The sequence below is a fragment of the Triticum dicoccoides genome, chromosome 2A (genome assembly GCF_002162155.2).
Source record: "Triticum dicoccoides isolate Atlit2015 ecotype Zavitan chromosome 2A, WEW_v2.0, whole genome shotgun sequence".
NCBI classification, from domain to species: domain Eukaryota; kingdom Viridiplantae; phylum Streptophyta; class Magnoliopsida; order Poales; family Poaceae; genus Triticum; species Triticum dicoccoides.
Genome location: NC_041382.1, coordinates 757,052,630 through 757,071,933, shown reverse-complemented (window position 1 = coordinate 757,071,933; position 19,304 = coordinate 757,052,630). Strand labels below are relative to the sequence as shown.

Sequence of the window (19,304 nt, the reverse complement as noted above, 5' to 3'; positions counted from 1 at the left end):
GGTGGCGGAACATATGGAGGGAAAGCGTTGGCGGGAAAATATTGAGGGGAAAGCGTTGCCTGAAAATAATTTTTTCAATGTCTAAGATGGGCAATGGTTGCACAGTATTCATCAGCCAAAATATTAAAAAAATTCATTTCGGCCTAACATAAGCAAAAGAGTGGAGCGGGATAGTATGGCGGGAGATATAGGCGGGAAAAATTGTTCCTGACTGGTGCATTTTTATTTCAGCAAACATAGATGTTCAAATCGAAAAGTCTGATACACACATATATAGATACAATGGGTCGCGCACGTGCATAGATGAATCACCCTACTTTACGACGACCACCTGGCCTTTCCTTACGACCGGAAGGCGACAAGCGATTAGGTGGCCGGGTCACACGAAGACCGCGGCCGTACTCCAATTCGGCTTCTTGTGTCTGCGAGTCCTGCGTAGGTGGTGGAGTCGCGAATCCTTGTTGCGAACCTGAAGCGTAATTGTAGGCGTATGGTTGTGACTCCGGGGGGATAAAAGATGGGCCAATAACATCCCCTCCGAAGAACACTGTAACTAATGATGTAACCGTGTCGCCAAGATCATGTGATGCTCCCCGGAGGCCTGTGTTGACGCCATGATCATGTGATACTCCCCGGAGGCCTGTGTTGACGCCGCATTGGGTGTTCTCATCGCCCCAATTAACATCAGGTGTGTCCTGCACATAGAAACATTTTAAACAAACTGTTAGAGGATAATATATGATATCATTGTAAATGCATTGAAATGTAAACATGACTACCTGAGCATATCCCTCTCCTATACTGTCTGGCCATTGTACTTGGTGCTGGTTTAAATCTGGTACACGAGTCTCCTCGGGCATGGGGATCCCTCGCGTGGAGAGAAACGGCTGAGATCCCTCACCTTGGGTGTATGCATCATATCCTGTGTACGCATATGGGTTAGGGGAAAGAAACTGCTCGGGCATCGAATCCAAGCCCGTGCCATGGTCCTGAGATGTCTGCCCCTGACGAAGCTGCATCGAAGAAGAGCGATGCAGTGGCAGAGATGAGTCATGTCGTGGCAATGTCGTTCTAGTACTCGGACCCTCCCCCCATTGCTCATGGCTCGTACGCGCCTCGCTCGGTCTGGACGACGGTGCCGCACTCGGTCTGGCTGACCTCGCTACCGGCATGTATGCTCCAGCGGCAACGTCGTCGCCTCTACCGCATCTGAACTTCTTTGCCACGAATTGTTGCAAAAGTTTTTGGAATGTCTTGCGATATGGGCCCTGGGCCGGCATGCTATCCGTAGCCATCTAGGGAGTTAAAAAAATGTACATTGTGCCGGCCTTTGACGTCGTACACAAATTTGGACACATTTTATTCTGAGTGATGCATATATGGTAGGGGCAGCATGATAGAAGTATACTTGACTAAGCCAAATTTCACCACCATCATTGTCACGACGAATAAAAAGGCAAAACGCAATAATCCGGCCCTTCGCCGTCGCTCCCGTCGGCAGGGGGTGGTTCCAGAGCCCCACGGCAACAGGATAGGGTGAGGTTATATTTGGGTCGCGCAGGACAGCCCGCCCACTCTCCGCACATGCAGAGCCCACGCCTCCGGCCTCCCACGCCCACACTATTTTCCATCGCCGCACCCTTCACCGGCAGAAACCACCTCCTGCACCGCCGGCCGCGCCGCCGATCGGTTCTTTGGTGATTCCGCGCTGTCCGGGTGATGCCTCCCCATGTCGCTGCTGCGGCAACAAGGGCTGGTGTTGTGGCTGCACGGATCCGACGAGGCGGGCAAGCAGAGCCGCGCCCTACTTCTAGGACGCCCCCCGCTCTCCGCCTGTCCTTCCCCACCACAGCCATCGCCTGCTATGTACTTCCTCAGTTCCATATTACTCGTCGCTGATTTAGTACAACTTTGTATTAAATCAGCGACAAGTAATATGGAACGGAGGGAGTACATGCAGCCGGTGCCCAAATCACGAAGCCCTGCTGGATGGAGTCTTCCCCAACCTCTCCTTCTCCCCTTGCTGGATCAAGGCGTAGGAGACGTCACCGGCTGTACGTGTGTTGAACGCGGAGGTGCCGTCCGTTCGGCACTAGGATCATCGGTGATTTGGATCACGACGAGTACGACTCCATCAACCCCGTTCACTTGAACGCTTCCGCTTAGCGATCTACAAGGGTATGTAGATGCACTCTCCTTCCCCTCATTGCTAGATTACTCCATAGATTGATCTTGGTGATGCGTAAAAAATTTTAAATTTCTGCTACGTTCCCCAACAAGCATTACGTCTAGAGACGATGGGTGGTGAGGGAGAGACGGCGCCCTTCTTTGTGCTAAAATAGAAGGCGTAAATGACACCTTTCTGCATGTTGGCATGGTGGTGAAACCATGACCAGTTCGTCGTGGTGGCCCTCTTGTCGGTTCCAAGGATGAAAGGTGTGTCGCAGCTCACGGTTCCATTTCCGAGCTTGAGTGGCAGTGTGGCATCCTCTTTGTTAATGTATTTCTGTAGCTTGTCCTTGGTGTACTCCACCTGAAAGTAATGTGAAGGCAAACAAAAGCAATTAGTTCTTGGCAAGAGTTATTCTCCAATATTTTACTTGTATTGATAAGAAGATATAAGAACTATGAAATAATTAGTGAGCTAGAACAAATGCAATAATAAAATGTTATGGAAAAGAGAGTTGAATGAATGCCAATGAGTGTACTAGAGTGGGAGAGAATGTCGGCGAAAGAAAATCCGCATTACATAATGCAATAATATATTCTGGCTATGCTCTATCTTCACCACACAAAGTATTTAAATCATGCACAACCCCGATGACAAGCCAAGCAATTGTTTCATACTTTTGGTGTTCTCAAACTTTATTGATCTTCACGCAATACATGGGCGTGAGCCATGGACATAGCACTATATGTGGAATAGAATGGTGGTTATGGAGAAGACAAAAGGAGAAGATAGTCTCACATCAACTAGGCGTATCAACGGGCTATGGAGATTACACATTAATATATATCAATGTGAGTGAATAGGGATTGTCATGCAACGGATGCACTAGAGCTATAAGTATATGAAAGCTCAACAAAAAGGAACTAAGTGGGTGTGCATCCAACTCGCTTGCTCACGAAGACCTATGTCATTTTGAGGAAGCCCATCATTGAAATATACAAGCCAAGTTCTATAATGAAAATTTTCCACTAGTATATGAAAGTGATATCATAAGAGACTCTCTATCATGAAGATCATGGTGCTACTTTGAAGCACAAGTGTGGTAAAAGGATAGTAGCATTGTCACTTCTCTCTTTTTCTCTCATCATTTTTTTATTTGGGCCTTTTCTCTCTCTCTTTTTTATGGCCTCCTTTTTTTAGTCCGGAGTCTCATCCCGACTTGTGCGGGAATCATAGTCTCCATCATCCTTTCCTCACTTGGAACAATGCTCTAATAATGATGATCATCACACTTTTATTTACTTACAACTCAACAATTACAACTCAATACTTAGAACAAAATATGACTCTATGTGAATGCCTCCGGCGGTGTACCGAGATATGTAATGAATCAAGAGTGACATGTATGAAAGAATTATGAATGGTGGCTTTGCCACCAATACAATGTCAACTACATGATCATGCAAAGCAATATGACAATGATGGAGCGTGTCATAATAAACGGAACGGTGATAAGTTGCATGGCAATATATCTCGGAATGGCTATGGAAATGCCATGATAGGTAGGTATGGTGGCTATTTTGAGAAAGATATATGGTGGGTGTATGATACCGGCGAAAAGTGCGTGGTATTAGAGAGGCTAGCAATGGTGGAAGGAAGAAAGTGTGTATAATCCATGGAGTCAACATTAGTCATAAAGAACTCATATACTTATTGCAAAAATCTACAAGTTATCAAAGCAAAGTATTACGCGCATGCTCCTAGGGGGGATAGATTGGTAGAAAAAGACCATCGCTCGTCCTCGACCGCCACTCATAAGGGGGATAAATTATTCCAAGTCATACTATATTTACATTGATTTTTATTTCGTACAGCATCAGACAAAATAAATAGTAATTCAAAGTGAGGGTGGGCAGGAGGAGAGAAAAACGAGTTAGGAAGTGAGATGAGCCGGTGGGAGGAGACGCCTGTGGAAAGGGGATTAACTGGAGTGGAGGTGACGAACCGAACTCTCCATTGATAGTAGAGATTAGGCGGCCTAGGACTTCGTGTGTTTCATTATGCATTTCACACTACACCACAACTAACACCAAGCACTCATATCATTTTACATCATTTAAGTGTACCTTGTGTTCACAATTCTTCCGTGACAACAAAAATAATATACATGAAGTCAAGATGTTTCCGCATGAGCTATTTTCGAAAACAAATGAGCACCTTCTAGAATGACACCCCTCTGCTATATATACGCTTTCATAACTTGTTTGAAAAGAGAACATCATGTGTAGGTTTAGCGTGATAATCCTCGCAAATGATTCATGCTATAAGCTTACATTTCTTCACATCCCCGTCTAATATATCTTCTAGCTATGAGATATGTGAGGAAAACAAAAAAAAACTGGAAGGCATCTCAATATTTTTGCTTATCTGCACTTGTGGCAGACACTTTTAATTATGCTCTTTACTTATGATACCTTTTCAAGCGGCTTTGGTAGTGTCTTCTAGCGAGTTGATAATATGGTTTCATGAATGGAAATACCATGCACCACATGATAGAAACATGAAACATATCATAGCAATCAACATCTCGTGTGAGTCCTACCAACAGGAAGGGTGTTCAGAGTCATCGTGATCACGTGAGCAAGTCCATTCCTCTAAATTTAACATTACAATATGTGATTTTGTATGTGACGAGACTTCCTTTTGACAAGGGCACTCAAATTACAGGGGCTTGCATGTTTCTCCAGTAGAGGTATTTGTTTCGTCGCTAACCTTGTAATAAGTAGAATGATCGTATGAATGCAAACTTCATACTCGAGTATTTGTTTCTGCAGGAAAAAAAACTCAAGTATTTGTTACCAGCATCTGTGGTTCCAGAAACAAACTAGGACACATTTTTGTGTTCTTTTCTCATTTATGAAGACGTGTTTTTGTGTGACTGGTGGAATTATGGTAGGGGCGTAGTACTTTCTTCGTCTGAAAATACTTGTCATCAATCAAAATGAATAAAAGGTGATGTATTTAAACATATATTATTTTCGGACGGAGGGAGTATTTTTTTTTCTATTTTTGAGAACTGGTAGGGGCGTAGGGTAGTCCCACCCACCAGTGACGAATAAAGAAGCAACGTAATCCACCCGCGGCGGGCCGGCCGGCGCGCTTCGCCGTCGCTCGGTCCCGCCGGCGGGCGATGGTTCCAGAGCCAAAACGCAACGGCACGGGGTAGGGTGAGGGTATATTCGATCCAACCGCACGGCACGCCCACGCCCCGCACGCTGCCGCCATCGCCGTCACGCCTCCCACGCCCGCACTAATTTCTCCTGCCCGCACCCTTCATCGGCACAAACCGCCGCCCCTTTGCACTGCCAGCCGCGCCGCCGATCGATCGCTTCTTCTTAGTTGACTCCGCGCTGTCCTGATGGCCCCGCCTCCCCCTGCTCCTGCTGCGGTGGCGGCGGCGGCGAGGGCCGGCGGGTTGGTCCTGTGGCTGCACGGCTCCGCCGAGACGGGCGAGCAGAGCCGCGGCCAGATCGCGCCCTACTTCTCCGCCGCCCCCGCCCTCCGCCTCTCCTTCCCAACCGCCCCCATCGCCTGCGTTGGTACGCTCGCTCACCCAACACTTGCTGCTCCTGATTCGATGGATTTGATTCAGTTGCTCGATCGATTTGCGGTGTTGCTGCTGCAGGTGACTTGGTGCTCAATGCGTGGTTCGGCATCCCGGAGGTCCCCATAACCGCTGTAATTCCCTGCTTGATAACCCAGAAGTATTTGCTTGCTGTTGAGTCATATAAGAATACTGCATCCACTTGCAGTCTCTCTTCAGTACTATACATATTTGTTGATCCACAACAGCCTAGGTTGCTGCTAAAACCTGGCTAGTGTTACTTGCCGAGGATGCAATCTGCTTGCTACAAACTTTGTTTCCGACACTAAATAATCAGTACACTGAAGCTGCTAGTGCTATTGGCGAGTCAATTTAGAGGACTATTACAAAGTAAATATGGTTGAAGAACAATAAGTTAGCATCTTTTGCGCTCCCAGTCTGTCGCTATAGAACAACATGTCATCATTTTCTCATCGGTTTGAAGATTTAAAATGTAGTGTAAGTTCTTGAGCACTTTGCATTATAACGAACCTCTTGCACCAATTTAACCCTTTTAGAATCAACATGACCATTCAAGGACATCAGTGTACAAGTTACAAAAGCAGAGTGGAGCCTGGATATACTGAACAGAGTGGATTGTTGTTCTAATGTTCTACTACTTCTGTATCCTTGAATTAGACCACAAAATCGGATAAAGAACAGATAAAGGGTCCCAAGTCTCTAAGCATTTACAGTCTGATGATACCTCACTTGCTATTGTACCATTAATTATGATTTATTTTGCTCATTTTGTTCCCACTTTCCTTCTTAGACCACTGTTAGAGACGAGGAAGAGGTCCTAGAAGCTGTTGAGCGTGTACACGAAATGTTAGACAAAGAAGTGGCTGCCGGAACATGTCCTACGAACATTTTTGTTTGTGGGTTAAGCCAAGGAGGTGAAGCACTGAAACCTACATCTATTATATTGTTTCCAAGGCAGTTAAATACTGTAAAAAAATTGATTTCCATTCTGTCTCCACAGGCGCTCTAGCCATAGCAAGTGTTCTGCTCTACCCCAAGACTTTAGGTGGGTGTGCTGTTTTCAGTGGTTCAGTTCCTCTGAGCAAATCATTTGCTGGCAGGGTGACACCTGAAGCCAGAAAGGTAACAACAGCCCAGCAACCATTGTTAAGCTAAATATATTTCGTAGCTGAATCCTTTTGCAAATGTCTTGTATCTGAATTCTTTCAAACCTGCAGACTCCGGTTTTATGGTTCCATGGGATGGCAGACAGGGTGGTACTATTCGAAGCCGGGCATGCCGGGTGCGCATTTCTCCAAGAGCTTGGCATGACCTGCGAATTCAAGGTGCTAGAAAATCATACCTGAAGTCATAACCGTTGAATTGGAGCTTCAGTTTTAGCTTCTCTGACTATTTTTCTTCAATATTATCAGACTTATCCGACCCTTGGGCACTTGCTTGTGGATGAAGAGCTCCAGTATTTTCGACGATGGATATTCGATCGTCTAGGGATTTCTCAAGGAACTGAAGCTGCAAGACCGTCGTCATCATCGTTGTCGAACCACGAAGATCTACACTAGCTAGGGTGCTTCACAAACTTACTGGCACCATTTCTAGGTGGCACATTGCTACCACATACGTGACCTGAATCTCAGTTTATATTGCCACACGAATGCTTTGGAAGACATGATCCAATGGAAGTTGTTTTTTATGATATCCAAGGAAAGGATTATGATATACTATTACAGTTGACTTGCTCTTTTTCGTGTGCCTGATTGATGACTTGCTCTGTTATTCGTTGATGCTTCGGTTAACTGTCACGTGAATCTGACATGGCCGGTGGCTCATCGATGATGTTCTCTTATTCATGTTATCTTTGCAATCGTCAAAATCGGGTAAATTTTTGCTTCTGATTGGCAGTGATTTTTCTACCACTCTCAGCACAAGCGCACAGGCTGACGAGGTACTTCGGCCCGGCCCGGCCCATATGACCCATGAGTAGACGCGTCCGCTTCCTCTTCTCCATCGCCGCAGCCATCGCCGCGGCCTCCCTCCTCGCCGCCTCGCTCCGCCGCCGCGCGCAGCCGCCCCGCCTCCCCGGCCCCATGGCGGCCCGCAACCGGAGCTTCGTGCTGTGGCTGCACGGCCTCGGCGACTCCGGCCCCGCCAACGAGCCCATCCGCACCTTCTTCGCCGCGCCGGAGTTCCGCCACACCAAGTGGGCGTTCCCCTCCGCCCCCAACTCCCCCGTCTCCTGCAACAGTACGCCTCCCCTCCGTCCACCGTCACAGCCCCATCGAAGTTTTTGGGGGAAGGGTGCTTCGATTCATCAAATTAGCATCACCTGATTCTGAAGATCACTTGTTGCTTTTGCAGATGGCGCCGTGATGCCATCATGGTTCGATATCCACGAGCTGCCTTTGAGCCCTGTGAGTTAACTCATCAACCCACTCAGTCCCTCCCGCTTGTATTCGCGGAAGGGAGGCAACTGTACCAGTAGAAATTGATCTGGCTCAAATCTGTAAATATTAGGGTTCGCCGCAAGATGAGAGCGGTGTTCTTAAGGCTGTGGAGAATGTGCACGCCATGATCGACAGGGAGGTGGCCGGCGGCATCCATCCTGACAACATATTTGTGTGCGGGTTCAGTCAGGGAGGTAGGATTGTTGCATGGGTGTTGGATATATTCTGAAGATCACAAATTTTTGTGCCGTGAATTGATAAGTATTGGATTTTGTGTCAAACTGCAGGTGCTCTGACATTAGCAAGTGTTTTGCTTTATCCGAAGACGCTAGGTGGTGGTGCCGTGTTCAGTGGCTGGGTCCCTTTCGGTTCGTCGGTCATTGAGAGGATTTCACCCGAAGCAAGGAAGGTATGTCACACAGTCATCCCTTGATGCCTTCTCCTTAGTTTAGCGCACAATAACTAGATGTTGTGTAAGCTTCAATTTATTGGTTGGTATGAAACTGAACGCTGGTCAACAAGAGATGTGGTTGGTGATGTTTATGACTTTATGTGCAGCCTTGTCATTGCCTTTGAATAGAAATATTTCTTATCTCTTGATGCCTTCTCCTTAGTTTAGCACACAATAACAAGATGTGAGGAAGCTTAGATTTATTGGTTGGTATTAAATTGAACGCTAGTCAACAAAAGATGAGGTTGGTGATGTTTATGTACAGCCTTGTCACTACCTTTTGAATAGAAATATAGCCTTCTCCTTAGTTTCAGCACACAGTCACAAGATGTGAGAAAGCCAAAATTCATTGGTTGGTATAAACTTGAACGCTAGTCAACAAGAGATGTGGTTGGTGATGTTTATGTACAGCCTAGTCATTGCTTTTTGAATAGAAATATTTCTTATCACGTGCCCGAGCACTGCCGGAACTCTGCCTACACTAGTATGGCCATACCAAGGATCCCTCATCTACAGATTTCTTCAATTTTAATTGGATTGCTTCTACACCTGGAACAGAACGATGTAGTTTTTGCAATAATTCCTGATCAACATGAGCATACTCAACAATTGAGCTATGGAAGTATAGTTTTGGCACCTAATATATTAGATTGAACTAGTCTGTGAAAACAGCTGGAAGACCAAAATGTACTGACCTCAACATTGCCAAATGAAATTCACTACATTTGAACTTCAGTTATTTCATAGTTGGTACCTAAAACTTAATATCCAGTGCTGCCTCTTGGATAAGAAATATGGCAATACACCTACTGTGATCCAACCTTACATATAAAATTATTACATTTAGGAGGACGAAGCAACTTTGCCCACCTTAGGACTGTTACAGCATATCAACTTTTGTATTTTAACCAGTCAACGACGCTATTGTCCACAAAAAAGATAAATGGCATTGAACTTTGAAGGATGCCATCAGCATTTTTACTCGTGATGTTCCTTTCGTATGTAAACCTTCATGAACCTGTGAGTGATATGATCTCTGACACTCTATCCTAACAGTCTTGACAGTAAAATCATATAGTGTTGACTCTTCTATACGAGAATGTATGGATAAAAACACGCAGATTGCAGGCATTTGTTAAACATACTTGATGCAATTAGCCTGATTGATCGAAGGAAGCACTTGCCAAAAAAATTAGTAAACTTTGAAGAATGCTAGATGAGCCCTTCAATACATGAATAGGAGTTTGACAGTAAATTTGAACTCTTTATAAGAGCATTAATTTTGTTTGGCTGAATTTTTTCCTGGAACTTTTCAGACACCTATTCTGTGGTCGCATGGAATAGCTGATCAAGTGGTATTATTTGAAGCCGGTCAGGCCGGCCCACCATTTTTGCAAAGTGCAGGCATCAGTTGTGAATTTAAGGTAATCTTCTACATCCTCTTTTCCCCCTTCTCCAGGCAAGCTTCGGTTCCATATTTCTTCATACAACTTTTCGGTTCCTATCTGAGCTCTCAACTGCTCATGCACATTTATCAGGCATACCCAAATCTAGGCCACTCGATCGCAAAGGAAGAGCTATCCTCTCTCGAGGCGTGGATCAAGGGTCGTCTCAAAGCCTTGCAAGATAAGCAAAGTTAACGTCCTTCAGTTTGGGCCGCCGTCACGTTCCCCACCATAGCAAAACTGGCTAATGCAGCCGTACTGAACCTGTATTCCCTGGTATATTGATGAACTCGGACGATCCAAACTATTCTTGAGACTTTGTCATGCACTCATGCTCATGAATGTCTCCGTGGATGCATCACTGATGTTCCAGGAAATTATGTACTGCGGTATGTTGTTTCTTTCTCCTGTAGGTTTGACCTGGTACTACCTGGATACCGTTGTACAGGTATCCTCTCTGCTTAGAATCTGCCTATCGACACGGTCCATTGTGGCTTTCAATTTCCACACTTTTGAGCGTATCTTACATCGGTTGAATATCATACGGTGTATGCACGGCATGTAGTAGAACTTGTCCTTTATTGTTAGTAAGATACCACTGGGATTCTGAACCGACGTTGGATGTACCGAAATCCATGCCCTTTCTAGTCATTTGTGTAAATGGAGCTCATGTCTTTGCTACAAAGAGAAGAACTTCATGTCCTCTTCCCTGTGGATGCGTTTTTTCCGGACAAAATGTTTCTCCCTGCGGATGTGTTTCTTCTCGACAAAATCGTTTGAAGGCGTTGAAGATTATGGTTCTGGTTTGCATCATTTTCCCTTTCTATGGCCGAGTCAGAGGCGTTGGCCATTTTGTGTTCCTTCCCAGAGCTACACGGGGACCGGGCAGTTTGATTGATTTGCCGCGCTTACCATGACCATTTCAATGAGGACCAACGAAGTTTTGATCACCAGGCAATGCATGCCCTGGACTTTTGTTGCGGCTACGAGCTGTAGATATGAATGAATATACGTGCATTGGAGACTCGTGTAGTCTTGTTCAACTTTGGAGTAATGGTGGAACGCAAACAGTCCAAATCTCACCAGTAACATTGACCAGGAAATGGAAACGATCCACTCACGGTATGATATAAGTACTCCCTCCGTTCAGAATTACTTGTCATAAAAATAGATGTATTTATAACTAAAATACATCTAGATACATTCATTTCTTCGACGAGTAATTTCGAACGGAGGGAGTACGTGGCAAGAGGGAGGGCAGAGGGCAGCAACCACTCCTGCGCCAACAAACACGACACCAAAGATGGCCAAAACCCAGCTTGCCTTGTGCATGCTCGTGGCCTTCTTCCTCGTCCTCGCCATGGAGGTTGCTGCCGCTAGGAAACTACAGGAAAGAGGTACGGGATCTCATCTCTCTCTCTCTCTCTCCCTTCCTCTGTATGTGTGTCTGCACTTGTAAACATGATCAATGCTTTGCTTCTTTGCTTGCTTCAGGTGATCCCTACAAGGGCACGTATCCTGAAATGGGTTATCCAACTGGACCGCCACCATAGTCCATAGGTCTCCGCGAATATTTCTAGTACAACATATTTATACATACACGCATCTTCTTAGTTTCATGAGAAATAAACGACATGTATGTATATATGTCCATCTTTTTCTACCTACAACTGGATCTGCTGGATGAAATGGTTGGTTCTTGCACGCGGTGCAATGCAAGTTTTCTTTTTACAGCTTATCATCAGAACAAGTTTGTATCGAACGAATGGAGCGGAGTTGCCTCTTGTGTCAACTTTTGTCCATCGCTTGGAAACTGAGGTTAGGAATGTCTTACGAATAAGAAAACTATAAAAATAAGATGGCTTAAATCAAGCTCAGTCCTCCTATCCTACATACAAATAGGATTTCTGATCTATTTCTACAAGCCAAAGGGCTTAAAAAAAGTCCTACAAAATTCCTCTAAACCAAAGAAGGCATGAAACAACGAAATGGATAGTCACAATGAGATCAACAAATCTTCTCCTACTTTCCATTACACATAATCATAAAAAAAAAAAGCATGAAGACCACTTGAAACAAAGGACCAAAAATCGGTTAGTTGCTTAAAAACAAATCTTTGTCCGTTAACATTGTTGTGATCGGCCCACACGTCGCTTGTGGGTTACTCATACCTCTAGGTTGCCGCCTCTAGTGCTCCCTCCTCCGTGTCACCTCCACTTGTCGTCGTGGGGCAAAACTCAAGTGGAAGGCGGTCGGGAGAGGGGGGAAGCTCTAATGGGAGCGACAACGTAAAGCAAGGACCCACCTCCTAAAACTAAATGTTACTTGAAATCCTCAGCTCTAGATGTTTGTTCACATGGATATGGATTCCCAGAAACCATAATTGTCTTTACGCACAATCAGATACATTTCTTATGCAGCCAGAAGAAAGCAAAATCATTAAAACTATCAAGAATAGATGCAAATGATAATGTCGGTGGTAATGTTGTCTTGCACGCGAAGGGCATTGACCTGATGGATGACATACCAAGTGTCGTTTGTGCCCGGTCAGGATTTGATGCCTTAGTTGTGGGTCACATGCAAAAGATGTACCTGAGTTCAAGCTTCTTCAGACATAAGCAAAAAACTTATATGTAAAGTTTACAATGTATAGATGTAACAGATATCTTTACTAAGTAGTATTTTGCTCTAAAGGACGCCACGAAGTTTGTATGTGTTATGCAATGAAGAATTTTGTGATTCCGAACATGAAGAAGGCTCCTGATGAGGAGACAAAAGTATCACACTCATTGATGGATGACACAAAGAAGATTATTCTTGGTTCTTAGAAGGCCAAGGTGAAGTTCAAGGCCGAAAAATATTAACATCGAACCGGCATAGCACGACCACACTTGTAGTGACACAAGCATCACGTGTGCTACACATAATGCTATGGCAACCAACAAGGCTGCCGATGACCAATGTCAATCCCGCTATGTGCGAATTTCGCTCCAAGAACAAAGAAGAAAAGAATGTGCCCATCGAACAACATGCAACTTGAAAACAATCAACAATCAAAAGAAACAAAAAACACAGAGAAATATTTAAAAGGAAAATAGCAGTGAAACACGTGTACCCTTGATGTTCCAGGAACTTCTGTACTACCGTATGTTTTTGTTGTAGTTTCGACCCGGTGCCTGGATATGCCTGAAGAACTGTGCAGGCATCTTGGATCCTGCCTATTGATGCCGTCCGTTGTTGCATGCTTCCCACTTTTAGTTCAGTTCCAACGACCTCATTCCAGAAACCATGGCATATCATACAAGTACTCATACGGAGAAATGCCCTTTGATTCTTGGGTGTATATACACCTGATATGGGGAAAAAATATAAAAAGTCAAAAGAAGTTTAGAAGGTTTTTAAAATAAATTGACTTTCTATTGCACTAGTATATAAATTTTCATGAATAAAAAACCAACGTTGATTTCCGGGCAAAAAAACGAAATTTATTGCTATTATAGATCACTATTCACACTATTTTGACCATTTTTTTGTTTTTTTAAGAAGTCAATGGGGTTTTTTCCATTTTGTGGAAAAAAATTATAAGTACAAGGGAAGGTCAAGTTTATTTTTAAAAAAATCAGAACTTTTTTTACTTTTAATTTAATTACATTTTTTTACTTTGCAAGCAGCACGGCACGTAGAGCTTTGTCCTTTATTTGTACTAAGATACTGCTAGTCGGATTCCTCCGCCGATATTGGATATACTCAGGGGCGGAGCCAGAAAATTTGGCCAATTGGTTCACTCAGTACCTCACTGTAAGGATTTAGTATGGGTTAATTAAGTGTAACGTTCAATTTCATACTAACTTACAATAGGAGCACGTCACTTAAAAGACATGTGGCGAGTAGAAATATGATATCGATTATCACATATGGCAGTTACATATAAAAGTGGAGAGTGCAAGACATACCGATTGTGCGAAATTATAAAATCTCTTGTTGACATATTATAAACAGAGTAGCACCAAAATAACTTCATAGCTTCAAGTGCAGCTTCTCATCTTCCTAAAATATATTGGAGAAAATGACAAGTTACTTTAACAAGTTCAAAATAAATACCATCAAGCCAAAGAGGCATATAAACAAGTAATTTTAAGCCTAATTTGACTCTGGTTTTTATGAAAGATCAGTTTCCTTATCATTGGCAACCTGAATTGATTGATCTTGATTCATCAAAGCATCACATTTTTTACTGTTATATTATGAAAGCTATTAACATTACCTTTACCCACATGGGTATTTTGTCGCCTTTTTTGTTCCAATTGCTCCAACCTTTAGTTGCAAGTGCATCACTCCCAGCTTGTCTCTCATCGTAATCACTAAATCCGATCAGCCAGATCATCTAAACTAATTTCTCCATGTATAAAAAGCCTTGGGAGATTATTTGCAATAGTGACATTTGATGTACACTTTGCTTACATTGAGTGACCTTAAAGTGCCTGCAGCATTATCTGAATCTGATGATCGATTCATTATTGGAAAACATCACTCTAACCCACACCAATTAAAGTTCAGGGAAAAGCAACTAAAACATTTAGGGCAAAGAGTAATACCATCATCCAGTGTACTAGGCTCCAAGCCTCCAACACATGTACAAGGCCCTGTAACAAGGGTGATGATGTGACCTCGTCACCTTCAATTTGGACTTCAATTGTCAGCCGCTGCCGACGGCCGACCTGCTGTTGCCGGCTTGCCGCTGGCCACCGCAATAGAGAGACGAGGAGACGAGATCGAAAGAGTTGCCGGGTTGGGAAACAAATTGGGGGAAACGAGAGGCGTGCGTATCTGGTATGGAATCAAGTGGTCGAGGACTGCGTGGATGCCATCGTATGGCATTACATTTACCTCTGGGCTTCTTTTATTTTTTGTGAAATATCTGTATCATTCTGTAGGCTTTTGGTTGGACTACTGATGTTATAAAGAATTTATTATTATGGGCTGAGAGGCTTCTGGCGGGTGCGTCTTAGCTTGATGGGTTCAGCCGTGATTTTCTATTGGGTTCAGGCAAGTGCCAACATGTATACATGTACGTGGTGTGAAAAATCTGTTGGGTTCATCTGAACCCAACACCTACACGCTGGCTCCGCCGCTGGACCATAGCTGGCCAAACGGGCCGGCCCGGCCCATCTTAATCGTGCCTGGCACGACACGGCCCGCCAGGGCACGATTATTAGTTGGGCCGTGCCGTGCCGGCCCGCGTTCTGCCCCCTCCGGCCCAAGCACGGCCCAGGAGCCAAACGGGCCGGTCCGATGGCACGCCAGGCACGCTGGCCCACTAGCCTGATGGCCTGCTAGGTTGTTTCTTGGGCTGATTTTGGTCTGCTGAGCTGTTTTTTATGTGTTATATATATTAAAAAACTGGATAAAAAATAAAAAAAAGATAAACGGGCCGTGCCGTGCCGGCCTGCGTGCCCAGCCTTCAGGCCCAGGCATGGCCCAAGACGGGCCGCGTGCCTGGCACGGCCCGATTAGAGCATGTCGGGCCTGGCCCATCACGTGTCGTGCCAGCGTGCTTGCGGGTTGGCATGCCAGGCCCGACCCATTTGGCCAGCTATACGCTGGACAGTCTTTCTGTAAACACAGGTTTCTAAAGCATCCTATATTAGTTTAGAGAGTGAGTATATGATAGCAGAAGAATTCCATGTCCTCTTTCTTCTCTGGGCGCATTTTCTTTTAGACAAAGTAGGTTTCTTTTTTCGAAAATGGACAAAGTTGTTTCTACTACACTAGTCTTTTTTTTAGTTGGTACTACTAGTCTTTTTGAGGTTTCAGATTCTTCTCATTTGCTTTTTTTCAGGCTTTGGCAGTCTCAAGTGTCAATTTTCATTTGGGTCGTCGAGTCCAAACCGTGCCGCCTTTGGCATCAACCTTGTGGTCACATGGCGCTGCATCAATGCCAGCCGTTGCATGCTCTGGGCCAGTATTAATGCGGCGCGTGCATCGGATGGAAGGGAGCTCCTATTGGGTGCTTTAAGCGCCGGCTAAGGCTGGTGGCGCTCCAACGCGACGCGTAACGGGCCGCCCCAGCAACATGCCCCTGTCAAACAGAAAAAGCAATTCTGATCGTTGCACAGAAGAAGTGGGATTCAAACTAGGGACGCCTATCTCAACAGCGTAGCACCATAACCACTAGACCAAGCTCACTTGGCTGTTCTACTAGCAGGAAAAACATAACTATTTGACCGGTATAAATTATTCGAACAATCGTTCACAAAATGGAAAAAGTTCATAAATTTCGAAAACATTCATAAGTTTCAGAAAAAGTTCACTCATTTGAAGAAACAGTTCATTGATTGAAAAGCAGTTCATTTATTTGAAAAAAAGTTCATCATTTTTTTAAAAAGGAAGTTTACACTCCGGAAGATTCTATGAATATGGTTACCTAATAATATAGTAGAACCACTATTGAGATTATAGTTAGACGATACACTTTAGAGATCTCTATCATTATAGTTGATGATATTAAAATGCACACAACCATATATGTACACACTATATAAGTTATGCAACAATAATTAATTCAAAGATAAGTTTTTCTACACAACATAATTTAAATTTAGCCATAACAAAATTCTAGCGATACATTACAAATATAACAAATAACATTACAATTAATAATTAACAACATAGTTATGTGGTTCCAACATGAAAAATATATTATTATGTGGTTAACTATGTCAACTAAATAATAGACATTATACTCGTTAATATTGTAATAAAATGAAAATACATTTAAATAACTACAAATGATTGATATAAAATTGTTTTGTATAGAAAATAATTTCTTATTTTAATTTTCTCTAGGTCTCAAATATGTTTGGACTGGGTAGAGGTCCTAAGCTAGACATTTTGGATCGATGGTAACATGGACATAGAATTTTACCCAGGTTCAGGCTTTCTCGAAGAGATAATACCCTACGTAAGCAAGACGTGGTTTTATTTATCGATAATATCTTTCGTTTTGTTCGAGCAGGATTAGAGGTATCCGCTTTATTAGGGAGAATGCCCTCCGCAGTGGTTATCAACCTACTCTTGGTACAGTCATGTTTTTTATTGTATTGATATGGGGTATAGTATAGAATACAGGTATCTACCACGAGATTGTTGTGTATGATTATAATGATCTGGAAAATGATATAATAATTAGCCTGGCCTCGGCTTATATAATGTACTAGAGGCCTAGGATTTATAAGAGTCCTCAGCTTGTAAGCAAGTCTTGTGAAAATATTCTTTTATACGTCATGGGCTGTCCAAAAAAATCCTATTAGTGAACCGCCATGGAGGACCTCGGCCCGACCCACATAATCGGGAGATGTCGTGGTGAGTACTCCTTGTCCAGGACATCAACTAAGAGAAATAAATCATTATAGTGTGCATTCATATAGCAAAAATAAGTTGATCAGGCCAAAAAGTCCATATTAATAGGTAGGTCATACTATTACATCTAGAAGGTCCATATTAACATGTAGATCGCAGTGTTAAAAGTGAATGTCAAAGCACAACTATTAATTTAAATGAAAGCCTACAATTCTCCAAAAGGCGTTTGATCTCCAAAAGAAAGTCAGAGTTCATCAAATCATCACAACGCGGGAATATCAAGTCTTAGAGATAAGCTAAAACGATAGACAAGTGATGTGCATAGACGATAGAAGGTGCTGAGAGCATTACGTCTAGAGACGATGGATGATGAGGGAGAGACGGCGCCCTTCTTTGCGCTAGAAATGGAAGGCGCAAATGACACCTTTCTGCATGTTGGCATGGTGGTGAAACCATGACCAGTTCGTTGTGGTGGCCCTCTTGTCGGTTCCAAGGATGAAAGGTGTGTCGCAGCTCACCGTTCCATTTCCGAGCTTGAGTGGCAGTGTGTCATCCTCTTTGTTAATGTATTTCTGTAGCTTGTCCTTGGTGTACTCCACCTGAAAGTAATGTGAAGGCAAACAAAAGCAATTAGTTCTTGGCAAGAGTTATTCTCCAATATTTTACTTGTATTGACAGGAAGATATAAGAACTACGAGATAATTAGTGAGCTAGAACAAATGCAATAATAAAATGTTATGGAAAAGAGAGTTGAATGAATGCTAGTGAGTGTATTAGAGTGGGAGAGAATGTCGGTGAAAGAAAATCGGCATTACATATAGACATAGAAAATCAAAGTTGTCTTTGTCACATACATAGTGGGCATGGTGGTAAAGCATCAGTAGTGGTGTTGAAATATTTAAGTGAAAAGCACATATATTCAGTGACAACCAATCAACAAGTTTTGCATGATAAAAATTAATAAAATGTGGCAGTGTATAGTATGGATATATAACCTGCTACATCAATCAATGCAAGCCAACAACATGCTGGATCTTTCAAAAGAAAACATAAGCCAAAAAATTATCCGGAAATTTTATAATATATAGATGTGACAAATTACTTTTCTAAGTATTTGTGATGTAAAGGACACCATGAAGTTAATTTGTATGTGCTCAAAAAAACCTGTTAACAAAACTTCATATGCAATGAAGAATTTTGTCGTTCTCAACATGAAGAAGGCTATCGATGAAGAGATGAGTATCACACTCATTGAAGAATTACAAGAAGAAGATTATTCTTGGTTCTTAGAAGGCCAAGATGAAGTTCAAGGCTGAAAAATATTAACATCAAAGATCGATCTTTGTTTGGTCACTTAGTAGCTGAAATTAAGTCCCTTATGGTTGATGGGATGTTTATTCCGCAGAAACTTCATAGGTCTCAAAACAGTGTTGCAAATTGCCTGGCAAGGTATAGTCGCTCTGAGCAAACTATGGCTGTGTGGCTCGGTAGAGGACCCCCATGTATTGAGAATCTCTTGCCAAGAGATTGTAGCCCTACCATAATGAAATAAAACCCTTTTGATCCCGCAAAAAAAAAATGGGGCAAAACTTGGCAACACAAACCTCACGTGTGCTACGTACACATAATGCTATGGCAACCAACAAGGCTACCGACGACCAACATCAATTCCGCTACGTGCAAATTTGGCAAGGAATTTGTGTAGTGCCGTATGTACGTTTCTATTGTAGTTTTGGCCTGGTCCCTGAATATGGCTGAAGAACTGTGCAGGCATCTTGGATTCTACCCATGATGCCTTCGGTTGTTGCTTCCC

The 19,304-nt window shown here is 43.4% G+C and overlaps 2 protein-coding genes across 2 annotated transcripts; both read left to right on the top strand.

Annotated features, from left to right (window-relative positions):
- Positions 1–5,304: 5,304 nt before the first annotated feature.
- On the top strand, positions 5,305–7,534 carry LOC119356998 (probable carboxylesterase Os04g0669600). Its single transcript, XM_037623980.1, has 6 exons — positions 5,305–5,769; positions 5,856–5,908; positions 6,586–6,709; positions 6,796–6,917; positions 7,013–7,120; positions 7,208–7,534. The coding sequence occupies exons 1-6, from the start codon at positions 5,589–5,591 to the stop codon at positions 7,352–7,354; spliced, it is 735 nt and encodes a 244-aa protein (XP_037479877.1). The 5' UTR covers positions 5,305–5,588; the 3' UTR covers positions 7,355–7,534.
- A 215-nt stretch (positions 7,535–7,749) lies between these two features.
- On the top strand, positions 7,750–10,618 carry LOC119356997 (probable carboxylesterase Os04g0669500). Its single transcript, XM_037623979.1, has 6 exons — positions 7,750–8,036; positions 8,151–8,203; positions 8,307–8,430; positions 8,524–8,645; positions 10,004–10,111; positions 10,226–10,618. Exons 1-6 carry the CDS (start codon positions 7,769–7,771, stop codon positions 10,325–10,327), a joined length of 777 nt encoding a protein of 258 aa, XP_037479876.1. The 5' UTR covers positions 7,750–7,768; the 3' UTR covers positions 10,328–10,618.
- Positions 10,619–19,304: the final 8,686 nt, after the last annotated feature.